The sequence below is a fragment of the Glycine soja genome, chromosome 13 (assembly GCF_004193775.1).
Source record: "Glycine soja cultivar W05 chromosome 13, ASM419377v2, whole genome shotgun sequence".
Classification (NCBI taxonomy): domain Eukaryota; kingdom Viridiplantae; phylum Streptophyta; class Magnoliopsida; order Fabales; family Fabaceae; genus Glycine; species Glycine soja.
The window spans coordinates 19946888-19964919 of NC_041014.1; the positions used below are offsets into that span (position 1 = coordinate 19946888).

An 18032-nucleotide genomic window follows, 5' to 3' on the forward strand; every position below is an offset into this window, starting at 1 on the left:
GCTAATGGTGTTTCTTCCCCAGTTATGGGTAGTAGTACAATATCCATTTCTCCATTGCTATTAATTTCTAATGAGCTTTTTGTTCCTTCTCTCAATTGCAATCTTCTCTCAGTTAGTCAATTAACCAAGTCTCATAACTGTGTTTTCTTGTTCTTTTCCACATATTGTACTCTACAGAATATATATACGAAGGAGAAGATTGACAGTGATAAAAGAAATGAAGGATTATACTATCTTGAAGGTAATTCTCAATATACCAAAGGAGAAGCACTAACTCACTCTATAAGTGATGAAACACAAGCTAAAAATAAAATAGATATTGGACAATGGCATAAGCGATTAGGGCACCCATCTTTTAGCTACCTTAAGATATTATTTCATTCATTGTTTAACTATTGTAATATCTCTGATTTTAAATGTGAAACTTGTGTAATGGCAAAAATTCATCGCGCTACTTTTCCTATAAATAACAATAGAGCTAATGCTCCTTTCTCTATTATTCACTCTGATGTTTGGGGACCTGCCCTTCTTCCCACACTTAATGGAATGCTATTTGGTTTGTGACATTTGTGGATGATTGTACAAGAATGACTTGGTTATACCTTCTTAAACGCAAAAGTGATATGTGTAATGTTTTTCAAGTTTTTCACAAAATGATAAGCACACAATTTAATACTCCAATAAAGATATTCAGGTCTAATAATGGAAGGGAATACTACAAAAATGAGTTGACAAATTTTATGAAATCTATTGGTTTTCTTCATCAAACATCATGTCCTAATTCCCCTCCGCAAAATGGAGTAGCCAAAAGAAAAAATAGACATCTTTTGGAGGTTACTAGATCACTATTGATTGGCGGTAAGATTCTTTCTTACTTATGGGGTGAAGCTTTAAGCTCTATCGTTTATCTTATTAATAGAGTTCCCCCGAGTGTATTAAATTTTAAGAGACCTCTTGATGCCCTTTCTCATCATTTCACCCTTAATTTTGTCAATCATTTATTTTTTGTTGTGTCATATAGTGCAATTGCATCCTCACTAGTGAACAAAATTAGAATCTAGAGCAATGAAATGTGTTTTTGTGAGATACAATACCACTGAAAAGAGATATAGGGCCTATCATCCATCTACAAAAAGATTTTTTGTATCAATGGATGTTACATTTCATGAGCATGAAATGTTTTTTCCCTTGAAAATACTTCATTCTTCACCTTAAAGGGGGTGTAATTTGGAGGTGCAGAATCATGATAGACTTGATCAAGATATCAGGTTATTTGATGTTATGCCAACAACAACAGAGGATGGAATTAAAGACAATGGAGATGAGAACATGGAGGATCAAATTCATAATAATGTAAATGGGAATATGGTTAGAGATGATAGTATAATATCTCTTTCAACCTCAAATCCATTGTTGATCCAATTCAAAAATAATTTTGTATAGGTATCACCTGAAATTCTTACTCCTTTTCATTTTATTACTGATACACAAAACTATGTTTCCACTGATATACAATGCAATGCCTCTTCTACCTTAAATTCTGACCCTATAGGGAGCCTTACACTCTTCCACCTTGTACTAATAGAGGACAACCCCAATTAAGTATGAACCCATTCTTAATTGTAAGGTCAAATACCCCATAAACAACTACGTGTCATCTAAAAAGCTGTCCAAGTCATATGCCAATTTTGTATCTCAATTATCTACTGCTTTTACTTCTAGTAGTTTGCAGGAAGCTCTAGTAGATTCTAGGTGGATCCAGGCAATGAAAACAGAAATGGAAGCATTGGAGAAAAATGATACTTGGGAACATGTAACCTTACCGGATGGAAAAAGTACAGTTGGTTGTAGATGGGTGTTTACTGTCAAACATAAAGCTGATGGAAGTATGGAGAGCTATAAAGCAAGGCTAGTTACAAAGGGTTACACTTAATCCTTTGGGGTTGATTACCAAGAAACCTTTGCACCAGTTGCAAAGCTCAATACAGTGAGGGTATTATTATCACTAACAACAAATCAAGATTGGCCACTTCTTCAATTCGATGTAAAAAATGCCATTTTAGATAGAGATTTAATGGAAGAAGTTTATATGGATCATCCTCCCGGTATACCAAAGTACTCAAATATTCCTTTGGTGTGTAAGCTTTAAAAGGCCCTATATGGATTGAAACAATTGCCAAGATCTTGGTTTGGAAGATTTACTAAGTTTATGAAGTTTTTCGGTTACACACAAAGCAATTCTGATCACACCTTCTTTCTCAAGCATAATTAAGGTAAAATCACTGCATTGATAATATATGTTGATGATATGATTGTGATCGAAAATGATCCTAATGAAATTTTAAGCTCACAGATACATTTAGCTTCTGAATTTGACATGAAACAGCTTGGAGGTCTCAAATATTTTTAGGGATCAAAGTTGCAAGGTCCAAGCATGGCATCTTCCTTTCTCAAAGAAAATATGTTTTAGACTTGTTAGCTGAAACATGAATGTTTAGGTGTAAACCAATTGATACTGCCATAGAACAAAACCACAAGAATTTTCATTGAGCTGATACAACCAATGCAGATAGAGGAAAATATTAAAGACTAGTGGAAAAGCTAATTTACTTGTCTCATACTAGACTAGACATAGCATATGCAGTCAATGTCGTGAGCCAATTTATGCATGACCCAAAAAAACCGCATATGGATGTTGTAGAATGGATATTAAGGTACTTAAAATCTGCACCAGGAAAAGGTTTGTTATTCTCAAATCATGGTCACCTCAAAGTTGAGGGTTATACTGATGCTGATTGGGATGGATTAGCATATGACAAAAGGTTTACAGCTGACTACTTCACTTTTGTGGAAGGAAATCTAGTAACTTGGAGAAGTAAAAAGTAACAAGTTGTTGCTAGATCAAGTGCTGAAGTGAAGTTTAGAGGGATGTTAGTTGGAATATGTGATCTGTTATGGATTAGAAGTCTCTTGAACGATATTGGATATGAGCAAAAGAATGCAATGAAGTTTTACCGTCTTAATAAATCAGCCACAGAGATTGCCAACAACCTCGTCCAACATAATCGTACAAAACATGTGGAAATCGACAAACATTTCATCAAAGAGAAGATTGAATGTAATATCTCATTTTTCGTAAATAAATTAAAAAGGTTTTTTTTAGTTAAAAATATATATTTTTAGAACACTGTTGAGACTTTTTATAATAAAATAAATAAGGAGAAATAATGTTATTAATTAAAATAATGGTTTGAATGAAAAAAAGGAAAGATATTTGATTTATTGATAGGAAATAAAATATAGTAAATAATAGATTATGAGTAGTCTACCTATAAATAGAGCATCTTAGGTCAGTTTTCATACTGACGATACTCTCTATGCCTCCTCTTTTTCTCAATTTCGTTTTTCCTTCTCTTCCTCCCAAAACCCTTTCTTTTCCCGCAAACCACCAAATCTGTCTCGGAAAAATGATGATCTCGGACTTATTCACCGTTGGATCGTCGTGAAATTTGAGCACTAAGTTTGGAAACTATTTCTGAACATTCTCACCATTGGAAATTATGAAAAGATTTTGAATATGAGAGAAATACCCTTTGCATCATAACTCTTTCTTTTCTCGCAGAAACCCAAAACTGTCTTAGTAAAACTACGATCCTGGATTGGTTAACTGTTGAATTGTCATGAAATTTTGATATGTGGTTTTTTTTAGTTAAAAATATATATTTTTAGAACACTGTTGAGACTTTTTATAATAAAATAAATAAGGAGAAATAATGTTATTAATTAAAATAATGGTTTGAATGAAAAAAAGGAAAGATATTTGATTTATTGATAGGAAATAAAATATAGTAAATAATAGATTGTGAGTAGCCTACCTATAAATAGAGCATCTTAGGTCAGTTTTCATACTGACGATACTCTCTATGCCTCCTCTTTCTCTCAATTTCGTTTTTCCTTCTCTTCCTCCCAAAACCCTCTCTTTTTCCGCATACCACCAAACCTGTCTCGGAAAAATGATGATCTCGGACTTATTCACCGTTGGATCGTTGTGAAATTTGAGCACTAGGTTTGGAAACTATTTCTGAACATTCTCACCGTTGGAAATTATGAAAAGATGTCGAATATGAGAGAAATACCCTTTGCATCATAACTCTTTCTTTTCCCGCAAAAACCCAAAACTGTCTTAGTAAAACTACGATCCTGGATTGGTTAACTGTTGGATTGTCATGAAATTTTGATATGTGGTTTTAGATTCATTTCTGCACATCTTCACCATTGGGATTTGCAGACTAATATCTGTGGAGGGATAAATACTCATTGCACATAGATAGTGGAATGAAGGCTTCAATCACTTTTCGTTCTCTCTACGCTTGAAAATCCTATCATAGCAATCAGAGAAAAAGCTTGAGAAATCTCAGGAAACCCCTAGAGATGCCACTATCACTGTCACAATACACACGTGAGCCCGCTTAGAGGTAAGAGATGAGTTTATCACAATTGGGGTTAAAATGAACATGTGTAGGGATCCTTAGAAGATTAAATTGGGTTTATTTTGGGATGTTTATTGAATTTTTCCTTTATGATTATAAATACAATATTGATATCCTGATGTGAATTGGTTGATAAAATTGAGTTCTCTTGGTGTTCTCATTTTTCATACTTATGATTTTGATTAATTGATTTTGATATAATTGTGCAAAATTATTTGAGGGGTTTTACTTCCCATGTTGTGATAAACCTTTTGTATAAATTGTTATATTGAGATTATGAAATTGTGATTCAAATCATGAGTATGTGATAAATTGAACCTGTGATGAAAGGTAAAATACATGTGTATTAAGATGTGTGTATTAAGTTGTGAGCTATGAACTGTGCAATCACACAATTGTAAGACCCTTTAAGGGTGACGAGTATTGTGATGGGATCCATTGTGGGAACCCAATGAGTTTTCACAAGCGCGACGAGTTAAAATGATTTTGAAAATAATTGAGTAGTTGTGTGTATTGCATAGTTCATTAGTAAAATGTATATGATTCATGAGGTATGATAACATACTACTTTGGGATTATACCATTGTGATTGAGACCGAATATATGTGATAAATTGAGTATGTATTGACTCGGAATATTGATGTGCATTGGGATGTTGTGTACATTGAGTTGTGAGCTATGAATTGTACAATCACATGACTATAAGACTCTTTAAGGGTAACGAGTTAATGCTAAGACCCTTTAAGGGCGACGAGTTAATGCGCAACGAATATTATGATGGGAACCACTGTGGGGACCTAACGAGTTTAATCACAAGCATGACGAGATAAAACTATTTTGAGAACAATTGAGGAGTCATGTGTTTTGTATAGTTCATAGATAGAGTCTGTGTGCTAAAATGTTTTCTGGGTTGAACCTGAATTAGGAGGGAGAGACCTTGATGGACTCTTCGGAATGTAGGTCTTGGGGGTAAATATACCCGATTTGAGTGCTCCTTTAAGCCTGTGTCAATTCCACATGGTTAGAGCATTCTCGCTAAACTGCGTGACCCTGACTAGTCTCCCTATGATTTTACCTAGTGAGAGTGACCAGACTTACTAGTGTGTGGTTTGTCTTGTCATGTACTCCTAGACGCCCAACGAGATTTTTCACTGACATGGTACCACATTGCGTATAGGATTGAGTCTTAGTGTATCTATTGCATAACGCTTGTGTATTGATCGATATTGATTGATTTAATAATATTATATTTTGATCCTTGAGTACATGATTGATGTGAAAATGAATGAGATGTGTTGTGTTGTGTTGTGATGTGATGTTACGCAACAAAGTGATGGAATGACATGAACTATATTTAAGTAAGTTATATTTCGTTTATATGATATGTATATCTACATGTTGTTTTGTTTCTCTCTATTAGCTAGGAATGTGATAACTCACTCCCCGTGTGTTATTTGTGTTTGAATCCTGTAATGATCTCGAACCTTGTGTTTGTGGTAGCAAATGGTTAGGTGAATGACTATGAAGAACCTCATGCTAGAGGACACGGGAACACAATGCTCTGATAGGATGTGACATTGGGGTATAAGTTTCTATATTAATTGCATGAAGTCTTGGATGACCTTGTTTTGAGCCGAGATGATATATTATTTATTTGAACAAGTTTTATTATGATGTTAGAAAAGTGAATGTGAGCCTTTTATCCTTTTGAAAGAAATTTATTTAAATGTGTTTTAAAAACTTTAAATTAATTCTGATTTCTTATTCCTTTTATTAATAGTACATATATGTGAGGGGTAGAGGGCGTCACATTGAAGATGGTATTATTGCCTTTCCTTTTGTAAAATCATAACAACTTGTTGATATGCTGACCAAGACAGTAGCATCCAAGGCCCTTAGTACTTCTCTCGATAAGTCGGGAATGTGTAACATTCATGCACTAACTTAAGAGGGGATGTTAGAATCCATTAATTGTAGGGATTAGTTATGATTTGAATTTAAATTGTAATTGATCCAAATCTATGTATATTTTCTCATTTTTTATTTGTGATTTTGTTTTAATATGTTGTCTGTGATTCTGTTTTGCTGTTTTGTCTTCAATAATCATTGAGAAATAATAGAGAAGATCATGTATTTATTCATTGTCTCATATTAATGAAAACTACCAAATGTCATTTTTTAATATAAACTTTAATTAATATATTTCTCAACAAGCAAATTTTAACTGGGCAGAAGAAAGTGTGATGTTAACACTCTAAAAAAGAATTTATAGTAGTTGTTCTTTAACATATCATTAAAGTTAATATACGTTGACAATGGTTTAAAACTAGTAATAACATAAAGAAATATCACCATTTTTAAACATTCGAATAGTTACTAATTATCATAGCCTTAATATAGATTTTTTAACCGTTGAATTTTTTAAATAATGTAATTTGTACTGATTTTACTAAGTGATCCTAATTAATTAATACAATACTATCCATAACATTTCCTTATAAAAATTGAAGATGTTAGCACATTTTTTTGCTTAACAAAAGTTGTTGCAAATTAAATTTATTAGAACAATAATATATTATCTATTAAGTTAACATAGACGATACGTTCCATTATTTTTAATCTTCTTTTTTTCTTATGAAATTATTTTTAATCTTCTTCGCTAATTGAAAATTTTACAACTTTGTTATTTACTTTCTGCGGTAAAGAAAGTCAAAGCTCTAAAGTTTGGCATGCCTATAATCATAATTGTTAAGGAGAGATCACAGAGGATAGATTATGGCAGAGAATTGAATCATATAGCTCCTAAGAAGAAACTGGAATTTTCTAAATTTTAACGTAACCATTCTCGATCATCCACTCCAAATTCCAATACTTGTTGGCATTTTTGAGAGCCCAATAAGCCCACCCAAATGTAGCTCGCCCAAAAACATCTAATTGGGCCTTAGCAAATCTTTGGAAGTCCTCTTTGGTAGCATTCTTAACCCGCCAATCAGCAACCCATTCACCTCGAATTGGAATAAAATATCAAGTTTAAAAATTAAATGATGTAAAATTGTAAAATAAATTAAAATGGTTATCATTTAATTCTTTAACAGTGGCAAAGGATAAGAAAATAATATATATGAGAAAATATTTATAATTTTATAAATGATACACATCATATTAATATTTTAAAGTAATATTTTCTATCTTCAATATTTCAAATCATTACACATTTTAAATGTAAGGAAAATTTTACAGTCAATCATCATAATTGAAGACAAATAATGCATTGTAGACATTCTATATAATGTGAACCATACCAACATGTTAATTAAATAATCGAATTATTATTAAAATAGTTTTATTTAAAAAGTATTCTCATAAAATGGTGGTTGAAATCTATTCATATATTTAAAGTGGAACAAATTATGAAAGAAATCTAGTTGATTGTATAAGATGCGGGAGTGTTATAAATTTCTTATTACTGTATTTAATTTTTAGGGATAAAAATATTAAAATGAAATGAAGGGTCATTTAAAGACTTACCAACAAAAGTAAGAGGACCATTTCCGTTTGAGGTTGTAATATTATTCAACTGTGATGATCGGTTGGTGTAGATGAAATCAATGTTTTGTTGGGCAGACATGTTTTCAAATACATCATCAAAGATGTTGTAGTAGTGAACATCAATCACAGATCGCATAAGGCCATTGGCAAGAGGAAAGAGTTCCTTGGGCTTTGAGGGTCCTATCCTATTTGACAACACCACAAAAGCTGTGGGGGAGTGTCTTCTCACAGCATCGTAGCCAGCCTTGTAATACTTGTTCAACATCTCTAGTGTCACACCAGGCGAGAGAGGCTCGTTCAAGAGCTCAACTGCATAAAAGCTTGGCCTCTTCGCATACCTACCATAGGTAAAAAATATTTAGAGATGTGGTGCTTATTTTTTTTATCCCTCAGAATTGAACAAAATATAAAAAAGTTTATAACTCTCATATAGCATGTTCAACCATCTTAACTATACTTCATTGATATTTATACAACAATTTATATAAAAATATTTTTTATTTCTTTTTATCGCATCATTTGCATTTCATACTTTTTTTCCTAGTTGTAAAATTTGTTGTGCATAAAATATTTTTCAAATATTTATGAGTTCAATCATATATATAGTAGCATGTTAAATTTAAAAGGTGTAGATGATGTACAAAACAGTTTAAGACCAATATACAGAGTTATGAACCTTGCAGTTAGGAATTCTATAACACGAACTGTTTGGAGAATGTTTTTGTTTGTTTTTCCCCATTCTTGAGAACCATCTCTTGAACCACCATGCTGAAAGCCATTTTGTGAACCGGGTGCTGCGTGAAGATCAATGATGATTTTCAATCCATATTTCCTGTAGATAAATCGTTCATTCGAATAGTTATATATATATATATATATATATATATATATATATATATATATATATATATATATATATATATATAAAGATATCAAATAATTTTGAATTAATAAAAAATTTATAAATATGATCTAGGAAAAAAGAGGTTCCAATTCAATAGTGAACTTTGAGATACGAGTATTTTTTTATCATCAACAATGTCACCTAATAATTTTTGTTAGTGAGAATATTTGAACTCACGATTTTTTTTCCTCATTCATTTTATCTTCGTTACGAATTCAATCGTATAATTTTGAATTGAGATAAGAGTATTCAATTAAAAATAATTGAATAGCATGGTAACTTGAAAAAAATGAAAATTTATTAAATGATATAATTTTTTGTATAACTTACATTGAAATAATTTGATGTATCACACACACATATTTTAATTAAATACACAATTCAAACCATTAATTTTAATTTAATAGTTATTAGTAAATATTCCCATGATAAAGAGTTGGTTTTACATCTTAAAAGGCGTATTTTTATTTTGGGATAAACATAATTTAATAAAATTAATTAATTTTTAATAAGTGTAATTTTTTATGATAGAGACCGAAAGGGAGTGTATATTATCATGATTGTGTTTTGTATTTTTCTTAAAATAAATCTTTGGCACTTATCATAAAAGGAGCACATTTTGTTTATGTATAGGCATTTAGTTTATGTACTTACTGTGCCCACAAGAAGGCATTGTCTAGTGCATGCAAGGAACCTCCCACATATGGCCAGGGTGGATTTGGATCACTTGCTATCCACCAGCCTACTGGAATTCTGGCAGCGTTTAATCCATTACTGGCTATGAATTTAAAATCATTTTCCACAATAAAAGTACTCCAATGTTCCTAAAAACACAAACGCACCACATATCAATCATTCATGTTAATTACCACGTGCAAAAGATATATATTTTAGTTTTATCTGTGTACAGAGACAATAACAAAGTTAATTTGAATTAAGTTGTTGGGAAAACTATTCAAATCCTCTACTATTAGGCTGAACCTTAGTGAGTTTAGATATTTAATAAGGTTTGATGACATTATCATAATCTTGAAAAAAATTAAATAGATAAAAACAAAAATTGGCAATGCACTTCAAGAAAATCAAACCCATACTTGCTAATTAATTCTGCAAGTCTTAGTTTGGAGTTTGGACCATCCATGTGATCGGGGAAAATAATGATGAAATTGACATACAACAACAATTTTGATGGCAACCGTACTGCCTGTATTATTTTCAGGACCGCACATAATCTAATTTATTTATTAAGATTACTTTACTATATTTTGAAAATATTTCTTGTATTGACAAGTAAAGTTTCATGCAGATTTTATTAGATAATTCGAGCTTGTTCCCTACTCCAGGAGCCAGCATGAAACTTGATCATCTATTAGTAAAAAAAAAATATTTTAAAAAATGTCAAATAGTAAATATATCAATATATTATATACCGTTACTTATTTATTAAGGAAAAATAATTTAATTCTTTAAAAATGGACTTCAATTATATATACTCATAAATAGACTTGGTTTAGAAGCAAATCATTTAACAAGCCTTGAAATAGAAAAGATGTATGCAGGATATAGATATAGGCATTTGATATTATATATATATATATATATATATATATATATATATATATATATATATATATATATATATATAGAGAGAGAGAGAGAGAGAGAGAGAGAGAGATAAAAGTGTTAAAAAACTATCTTTTCTAAGAATCAAGAGTCTTCGTTTCTTTCTTCTTTTATTTTAATAAGCGAAATAATAAATTTTAGGAGTACAGGAGGTTCTCTAATTCTTATACACAATATACACACAAGTGTAAGCTAATTAATCAGATTTTGACCTGCACTTATACACACAAGTGGCCGATTCATGATTGTGAATTGGTGATGTTACCTTCATAACTTGGGGAGCTTTTGTGGGCCCATAACCGTTTGTGACTTGGAATTCCCCTTGCAACCTTGCAGCTATTGTCATCACAAAAATGGTTGGGTCATCATCTTCCCATTCTCTCACCTCTGAAACATCTGCAGTCACCAGCTCCTGGGTCTTAGCCTGCAACTCCATTTCACAATTTGCATCATTTACCCTTATACTACAATCCACATATGTGGCATAATAATAATAATAATAATAATAATAATAATAATAATAATAATAATAATCCTTAATTTACACCACAATTACAATGTTTTCTCAAAAGCTATAGTAACACTTTTTTTTCACCGGTGTGTTTAATTAAACTAACTTATAATTCAGTAGCTAAAAGCTTATAAATTAACTTAAGTTTATAAGTTATTATAAGCTAGGAGTCGAGAACTTAAAAATTTATAAATTAACTGACTGAAGGTTAATTGAACTAGTTTGTAAACTGGTCAAATTAATAATTTATACAAGCTACGTACTAGAGTGACTTATCAGCCACATTTTTGTATCATATTGATCTCTTTTATTAATTAAAATCCATATGATTCTCAATAATTAAATTGGGAATTAGACCTATCAAATAAGAAATCGAAACCACATGTTTAATTAAATTCACGAGAGAATATATTGAAAAGAGAGAGCAAGAGAGTATTTTGATATATCATTATTTCTCATGTATATGGTCTATGACATTTGTTGACTATTTTTGTTCACAATCTTCTCTTCAATATATATGTGTGTGTGGCAGTAGAAGTATTTTAATGTCTCCATTTTTTTGTTGAAAGAATATTAGAATAGTTAAAAACGCAGAGGCTCACCTGCAAGAAGTATCCATTAGAAGCTTTGATTCGAATTCGACTTGAATTGTCACTTTCCTTAACTATATGAAATGTCTCAGAATAAGTGCAAATATTGGAAACAGCAACAACGTTAATCCCATCTAACCCAACAAACTGTTTGTTAAACACCCTCAATCTGAAAGTATCCTCGTTTATCCTCCACAACTATACACAATATAATAACAGGTAATTAACATTATGATAAAAAAAATAACATGCAAGTTGCAATCACTTTCTAACGCAATTCAGTTGTAAATTGTAATTAATTAATGAATAGATGATAGAATTCATAAGATATAAAGCTATAGCTCACTCTAAATGTTTCCCAACCCGAAGCATCTGTGCAATTTGCAACTAGGATTGTTCCTCCTCCGGACTCAGCACAAAGATACTTCCCTGTCATCACAGACTTGAACTGAAGACCAGTTCCATCCTACAAAAATTCAGAGAAGAAATTTGGGATGTATTTATGAGAGATAAGTGTATATTATGAAGATAAAAGAAAATGAGATATAAAGATAATCATATACCATATGATATATTATATACGCTCTAGCTATTTTTTTATTATGTTTAACTTAATAGAACTGAAACAACGGGTATATGATATATATATATATATCCTGATAGTTGTAGTGCAATTAATTAATGATTAACTATTAACATATTTACTGACCAAGAAGTCTTTATTTGGAATGCCATCGAACAGAGACGGTTTCATCCAACCTTCAGTAACGAGCCAACCACCTAGATTAACTGCTTTCACTTGAAATTGAGCATTTAGTCTTCCATGGGACAAGGAAACCATACTAAACAAGATAACAAAGTTAAGAAGCCATATTTTGAGGTTGACACAACTCGTCATCGTCATTGGATGTCTGTGATCTTTATCTCTCTATCTTGAAACGATTTTGCTCATGAATATATATATATATATATATAGGGAATGAAGAAGTGTAGTGTAGTCAAAATCTAGAAGCTCTCACTAATATATTATTGAGGTTGACACAAATCGTCATCATTAGATGTGTGTGATCTTTATCTCTCTCAATACCTTGAAATGATTTTGCTCACGAATTATGTATATATATGAATGAAGACGTGTAGTGTAGTCAAAATCTAGAAGCTCTTATCAATGGTATAGTACGCGGTTTATGATATTAAATATATACCAATAATAGGAATTGGCGTCTTTATAGTTGAAATTTCACCACCGCATTCCTTCCACCACTTTCTTTTCCTATCCTTCATGTCATTGCCTCGTTAATTTCAATTTTCTGTTGACTTGTATTTTCTCCAGGAATGAACATACTAGCATTTTTTTATATTTTAAATTAACTATTATTATTTAAGGTTAATTAGATTAAGTGTTTTTTATAGTCCAATTTAGTAATAATTAACTTGTCTATAATGGGTTGAAGCAGCCATGGAAGAATCAAACATTATTGTCTTGTTGATGTCGTTTAGCGGTTGAGGGAAGTGATTGATCTCTGTGATTTGTTAAGCTGTGTAATTTGTTAATCCAATCCAACTGTATAATATATATAATAGTTTTTAAAGACCTAAAATTAGAACTATCAGATATAAGTTTCACATGTGACTAAGAATTTTCATGAATTTATAAGAAAAATTGAGTTATACATTAACCATAATTTTTTACGAAAAAATCCTATTAGTTGTGTTATAAAAACTTACTAATAAATCAAAATGAATTATGTTATTCATGAGATTTATTTAATACAAAATATTTTATCGTCAATTTTATATTACAGAATAAGGTAGTTATTGCGTGAATTAACGAGTTTCAACAGTGCTAGCAATAACTCCTTAAAAAAAACAGTGCTAGCAATAACATTGTTTTATTTATTTTATTTTAAAAATAAAGGATGAAGACTTCCATTATTTTGAACCTTCGTCAATAATGAAAGGATCTACAACTTTGATATTTCTTCCCTTCTTGAAGTGCAGGAACCTAAAGGATCTATAAGTAGACATAATTATAATCATCACCATTGATATGGAGAAATAGTAAAAGGGCATAATATATGGTAGGAATAGAAAGTGCATACTGCAAGAAGGAGTTTTTAAAATTTAATATAATCATTCTTGATCATCTATTCCAAACTCCAATGATTCTTGAAATTCTTGAGAGTCCAATAAGACCACCCAAATGTCGCTCGCTCAAAAACATCTAATTCGGCTTTTGCAAATCTTTGATAATCCTCTTTAGTAGCCCCGTCAACATACCACTCAGCAGCCCATTCACCTTGAATGAGAATAATGTGGACCCAATATAATTTGAAACTTTAATTAATTAAATAACATCCAATCCAAAATAAAATTAGAAGTTACAATAGTTCATTCCCGGTGGAAAATAATAAATTAAGAAATACATCTTGCATGATTATTTTAAACTTATATGTATATTTGAAATGTAATGCTATTATATCTCGTTTTCATTTATTTATTTGATTCTCTTTAATTTTACCAATTCAAACGTAGGAAAAAAAAGTGTATGTGATTTCTTACCTACGAAAATAAGAGTGCCATTTTGCGTTGTAGATGAAATCAATGTTCTCAAAATACTTCATAAAAGAGAGATTGTAGTAGTGGACATCAATCACGCATTGCCAAAGGCCGAAGAGTTCCTTGGTGATTGAGATTTCTAGTTGACAGGTCAAGCCTATTTGATAACACCGCATAAGCTGTGGGGTGTTGCTAGGTGCACCAGCGTTATCGCTGGTGCATCCAGCATCCTTTAAAAATTTCACAAATGTCCCTATTTTTTTTCCTTGTGCGGATTAAGTTAATCCGTAAAAGACTCACAGATCAACTTAATCTGCAAAAGTCTCCTACGGATCAAGTTGATCCGTTGACGATTGGCGAATCAACTTGATCCGTGAAAGACTCGCGAATCAAGTGCGGATTAAGTTGATCCGCCAGTCTTCCACGAATTAATTTGATCCGTATGTTGATTTTACTTCTACGGATCAAGTTTGACTTATGGATCAAGTTAATCCATAAGTCTTCTACGAATCAACAACGGATCAACTTGATAGAGTGTTGGGTCAAATTGTGGATTGGCAAGAGTGGGAAGAATTTGAATGTTGAAGAGGATGAATTGCAAGAGATTTCAGAGGATGAGATGGAGCTCGAGAGATAGGAAGAATATGAATACAAATTTCAAGAAAATCCAAGAGATAAGGTGTTGGGTCATGCTCGGAAGGTGGAGGGATCAGTGAGGAAGAAGACGAATGCAAGAAAAGAGCAGAGAAAGAGCAAAGAGGAGAGAATGGCTATAAAACAAAAGGAGAGGGAGGAGGAGTTGAAACGCTTAAAGAATTTAAAGAAGCAGGAAATACAGAAGGTTAAAAAGATAATGAAGACTGCAGGGATCCATGATGATGATATTATCCCATTGTCCATGGCAAAAATTGAAGAGGAATTTGACCCAGAGGAGTATGATAGAATGATGAAGAAGGCATTTGACGAGAAATATTATAATGCAGAGGATGCTGACCCTTACTTATCATGAGGTTCGTCCATTCCAGAGTAATAATGACGGAAAGCACATGAAAAGTCTTTGGCTTCATGGCCAACGCTGCAGAGCTTAGTATATCTGCACAAAAAATTCATTAGTAAACAAACTGCTAATACTACATATACTAAGGAGTAAGATGTTGCTAGATTCAAGTCTTTTGCCTGGAGCACACATACAATTAATTCGACTTATTTTTAAAAACCAAAAATTCAAACTAAAGCAAACACACTTGTAGAAACAGATTTTTTAGAAAAATCATTACACTTTATTTAGCAGGTTATATATAATTTTGTATAAAATCCAACATCAGGTTTCACAAAACAAAAAGTTAAGAAAGGCATCCAAGAAATGTATAATAGATTGCTAGGAACAAAGTGAGAATAGTAAACGAAAAGAGAAACAACATGAGTCAATTAGTTATTTCTAAGTTGAAAATAATTTTAACAAGAATTTCTTCTTTTTTTGTAAGTTTCCCAAATAAATTTCAGTATATATCAAATTGGTCATTCTTATTACTGTTATCGTGTGTCCTTGCTCTTGTATCCCCACACCCTTAGCTGTGAGACTAATCTAGTTTGGGTTGAAATTGTCCCTCTTAGCAATGCATTTTTGCAAGCTTGAACTGTTGAAATCAATGATTATTAGTGGTCTAAATTTAGCGTAGTTGAATCCCATTGTTATGACTATTCATACTAAAGATTTCCAAGTGGCACAATCATCAGAAATTTAGAATTAAACATTTTCAAGTTGAGTTAAAGCTCAACTTGTAAGCATCGCTGTAATCAATGCAACTTCAACATATTATTTTGATAATCTAAATACCAAAACTTTAACCTTCTAAAAAATTCCTTAACAGTTGTGAACTAAGCTATAAATGGAACGTTTATTGCTGGAAAAGGAAGCATATTTTTGTTATCAGGAGAAAACTACAAGGGTCTCAAAAAGTATACAACAAGATAACAGATATGAGGATAGTAATTTTTGAGGAAAACACCAATACTGAGATAGGAATATTTCACTAGCAGTGAAGCTATGTCAACTGTCAAGGCAACTAGTTATGTGTCTCTCACACAGTGTACTTCAACATTATGGCCTTTCGAACTTCATGGTACTTTCATTTGTATTAGGGGAACCATACTCCTACATTCTACTTCATATCTATTCCTTTATAGCTACAATATGACAATACTAATTCTAAGGCCCCTAAGAATCATTGCCACTACATATTGTTAATGATGCTGACTAAACCAATATAATTCTACAGCTAGTTGTCACATTGACTCGACAGAGAAAAGAGCCACATACCTACTCCAACAGTTAGCACTGGAGCAGTTAAATAAATTTGTCAAGGTGCTGGCAGAAACACCTAGAGATTGGCCTAGAGCAAGAGCTTCTGATATTCCCAGCATGCAAACAGCCAAAGCCAAATTATTGTAAATTTTTGCAGCCTAATAACAAAACCCAGGACAAAATATGTGACTTACAGTTAAACAGGCAATTGGGAGTACCCATAAACCTATTCAATGTCATCTTGCCTGTCAATAACTCTTCCCTCATGCTTCAAGAAGGACATTTGTGTGGAAGTTCTCTGAACTTTATTAACTCAGTGGAAGAATGTTGTGTTTCGATCCCCATCAATGAGCCAATCAAGTCTAGCCTTTTGCTTCCAAAACTCGTTCTAGAATTTAAAGCTTGTTGGAGCTCCTTGTGGAAGCAATGCCTTCCAAGATCACTTTGATGATGCTAAAGAATCAAGAGTTAAGAAAATTCTCAAGAATCAAGATTCAAGATTCAAGAATCAAGTTTCAAGATTTAAGATTCAAGAATCAAGAGAAGACTCAATCAAGATAAGTATTAAAAAAGTTTTCCAAAACATTGAGTAGTACAAGAAGTTTTCACAAAATCATTACCAAAAAGTTTTTACTCTCTTGTAATCGATTACCAGTGTTTTAAAACATTAGATTTCAAATTTCAACAGTTTTAAATCATTTTAAACTTGTGTAATCGATTACACAATACTTGTAATCGATTACCAGAGCTTCTAAACATTTTGATTTTCAAAATTTAAACTGAGGAGTCACATTTGTTGATGTGTAATCGATTACACCTTAATGATAATTAATTAGTAGTGACTGATTTCGAAAAATGAATTATAATTAAAATAAAATAAAAGCCACATATTTAAACTGAGGAGTCGCTGCCTGTGGGCAGATGCGGTAGGCCTTCGCCGCTAGGGACATCATTATCATCATCGTCTCCTCCATGGACTTTTCCTATTGCTCGGCCTAAATCACAACCGAGACCTCTAATTCTAACCATTATCTGCACAATATTATTAAAATTATTGTGTATTTTTGTTTCAATCATTTTTTAAAATGTTTAAATATTTTGAATTTTTTCTTCAATCAATTTTAAATAATCAACAATGTTAACATATTTTGAATTTTTTATTCAATCATTTTTAAATAACTAACAATGTTAAATCATTTTTAATTTTTCCTTCAATCACTTTTTGAAACTAACTAACAATGTTAAAATATTTTTTTAACTAACTAACAATTTTAAAATCTTTTACATTTTCGTTTAAATCATTTTTGAAAACAAACAATTTTAATATATTTTAAATTTTGGTTTCAACGATTGTTTTAAACTAACTAACAAAGTTAAATTATTTTAGATGGTTGATTCAAATTTTTTTAAAAGTAATAAAATTAAATTATTTTCAATGTTTGTTTCAATATTTTATAAAATTAACAAAATTCAATTATTTTAAATGGTTGTTTCAAAATTT

General features: G+C 31.4%; 2 protein-coding genes and 1 pseudogene across 3 annotated transcripts; 1 reads left to right on the forward strand and 2 right to left on the reverse strand.

Moving 5' to 3' along the window:
- Nucleotides 1-1357: 1357 nt before the first annotated feature.
- LOC114381682 lies at nt 1358-2886 on the forward strand (annotated as a pseudogene).
- Nucleotides 2887-7076: 4190 nt separating this feature from the next.
- On the reverse strand, nt 7077-12712 carry LOC114381199 (probable glucan 1,3-beta-glucosidase A). 2 transcript variants are annotated; one of them, XM_028340395.1, is made up of 8 exons: nt 12377-12712; nt 12014-12133; nt 11680-11865; nt 10832-10990; nt 9598-9767; nt 8716-8871; nt 8019-8377; nt 7077-7495 (listed from the first exon to the last, which is right to left on the reverse strand). In XM_028340395.1, exons 1-8 carry the CDS (start codon nt 12569-12571, stop codon nt 7314-7316), a joined length of 1527 nt encoding a protein of 508 aa, XP_028196196.1. In that variant the 5' UTR covers nt 12572-12712; the 3' UTR covers nt 7077-7313. The 2 variants fall into 2 exon arrangements, with proteins under 2 accessions (XP_028196196.1, XP_028196198.1); XM_028340397.1 differs by lacking the exon at nt 12377-12712 and adding an exon at nt 12231-12299.
- Nucleotides 12713-15222: 2510 nt separating this feature from the next.
- LOC114381683 (probable 3-hydroxyisobutyrate dehydrogenase, mitochondrial) lies at nt 15223-17560 on the reverse strand. The gene is made up of 3 exons (XM_028340916.1): nt 17429-17560; nt 16547-16689; nt 15223-15319 (listed from the first exon to the last, which is right to left on the reverse strand). Exons 1-3 carry the CDS (start codon nt 17558-17560, stop codon nt 15223-15225), a joined length of 372 nt encoding a protein of 123 aa, XP_028196717.1.
- Nucleotides 17561-18032: the final 472 nt, after the last annotated feature.

Bases quoted from the DNA above. Each gene is read 5' to 3' on its own strand.
- LOC114381683 (XM_028340916.1), bottom strand. From the start codon at position 17,560: ATGGTTAGAATTAGAGGTCTCGGTTGTGATTTAGGCCGAGCAATAGGA. The intron at 16,690-17,428 runs GTTTAAATATGT...TTTTGTTATTAG, and splicing joins CCACAGGCAGCGACTCCTCA to GCTGCAAAAATTTACAATAA. The intron at 15,320-16,546 runs GTATGTGGCTCT...TTTTTTGTGCAG, and splicing joins AGTGCTAACTGTTGGAGTAG to ATATACTAAGCTCTGCAGCG.
- LOC114381199 (XM_028340395.1), bottom strand. From the start codon at position 12,571: ATGACGATGACGAGTTGTGTCAACCTCAAAATATGGCTTCTTAACTTT. The intron at 11,866-12,013 runs GTGAGCTATAGC...TATTGTGTATAG, and splicing joins CGGGTTGGGAAACATTTAGA to TTGTGGAGGATAAACGAGGA. The intron at 10,991-11,679 runs GTGAGCCTCTGC...ATGGAGTTGCAG, and splicing joins CTAATGGATACTTCTTGCAG to GCTAAGACCCAGGAGCTGGT.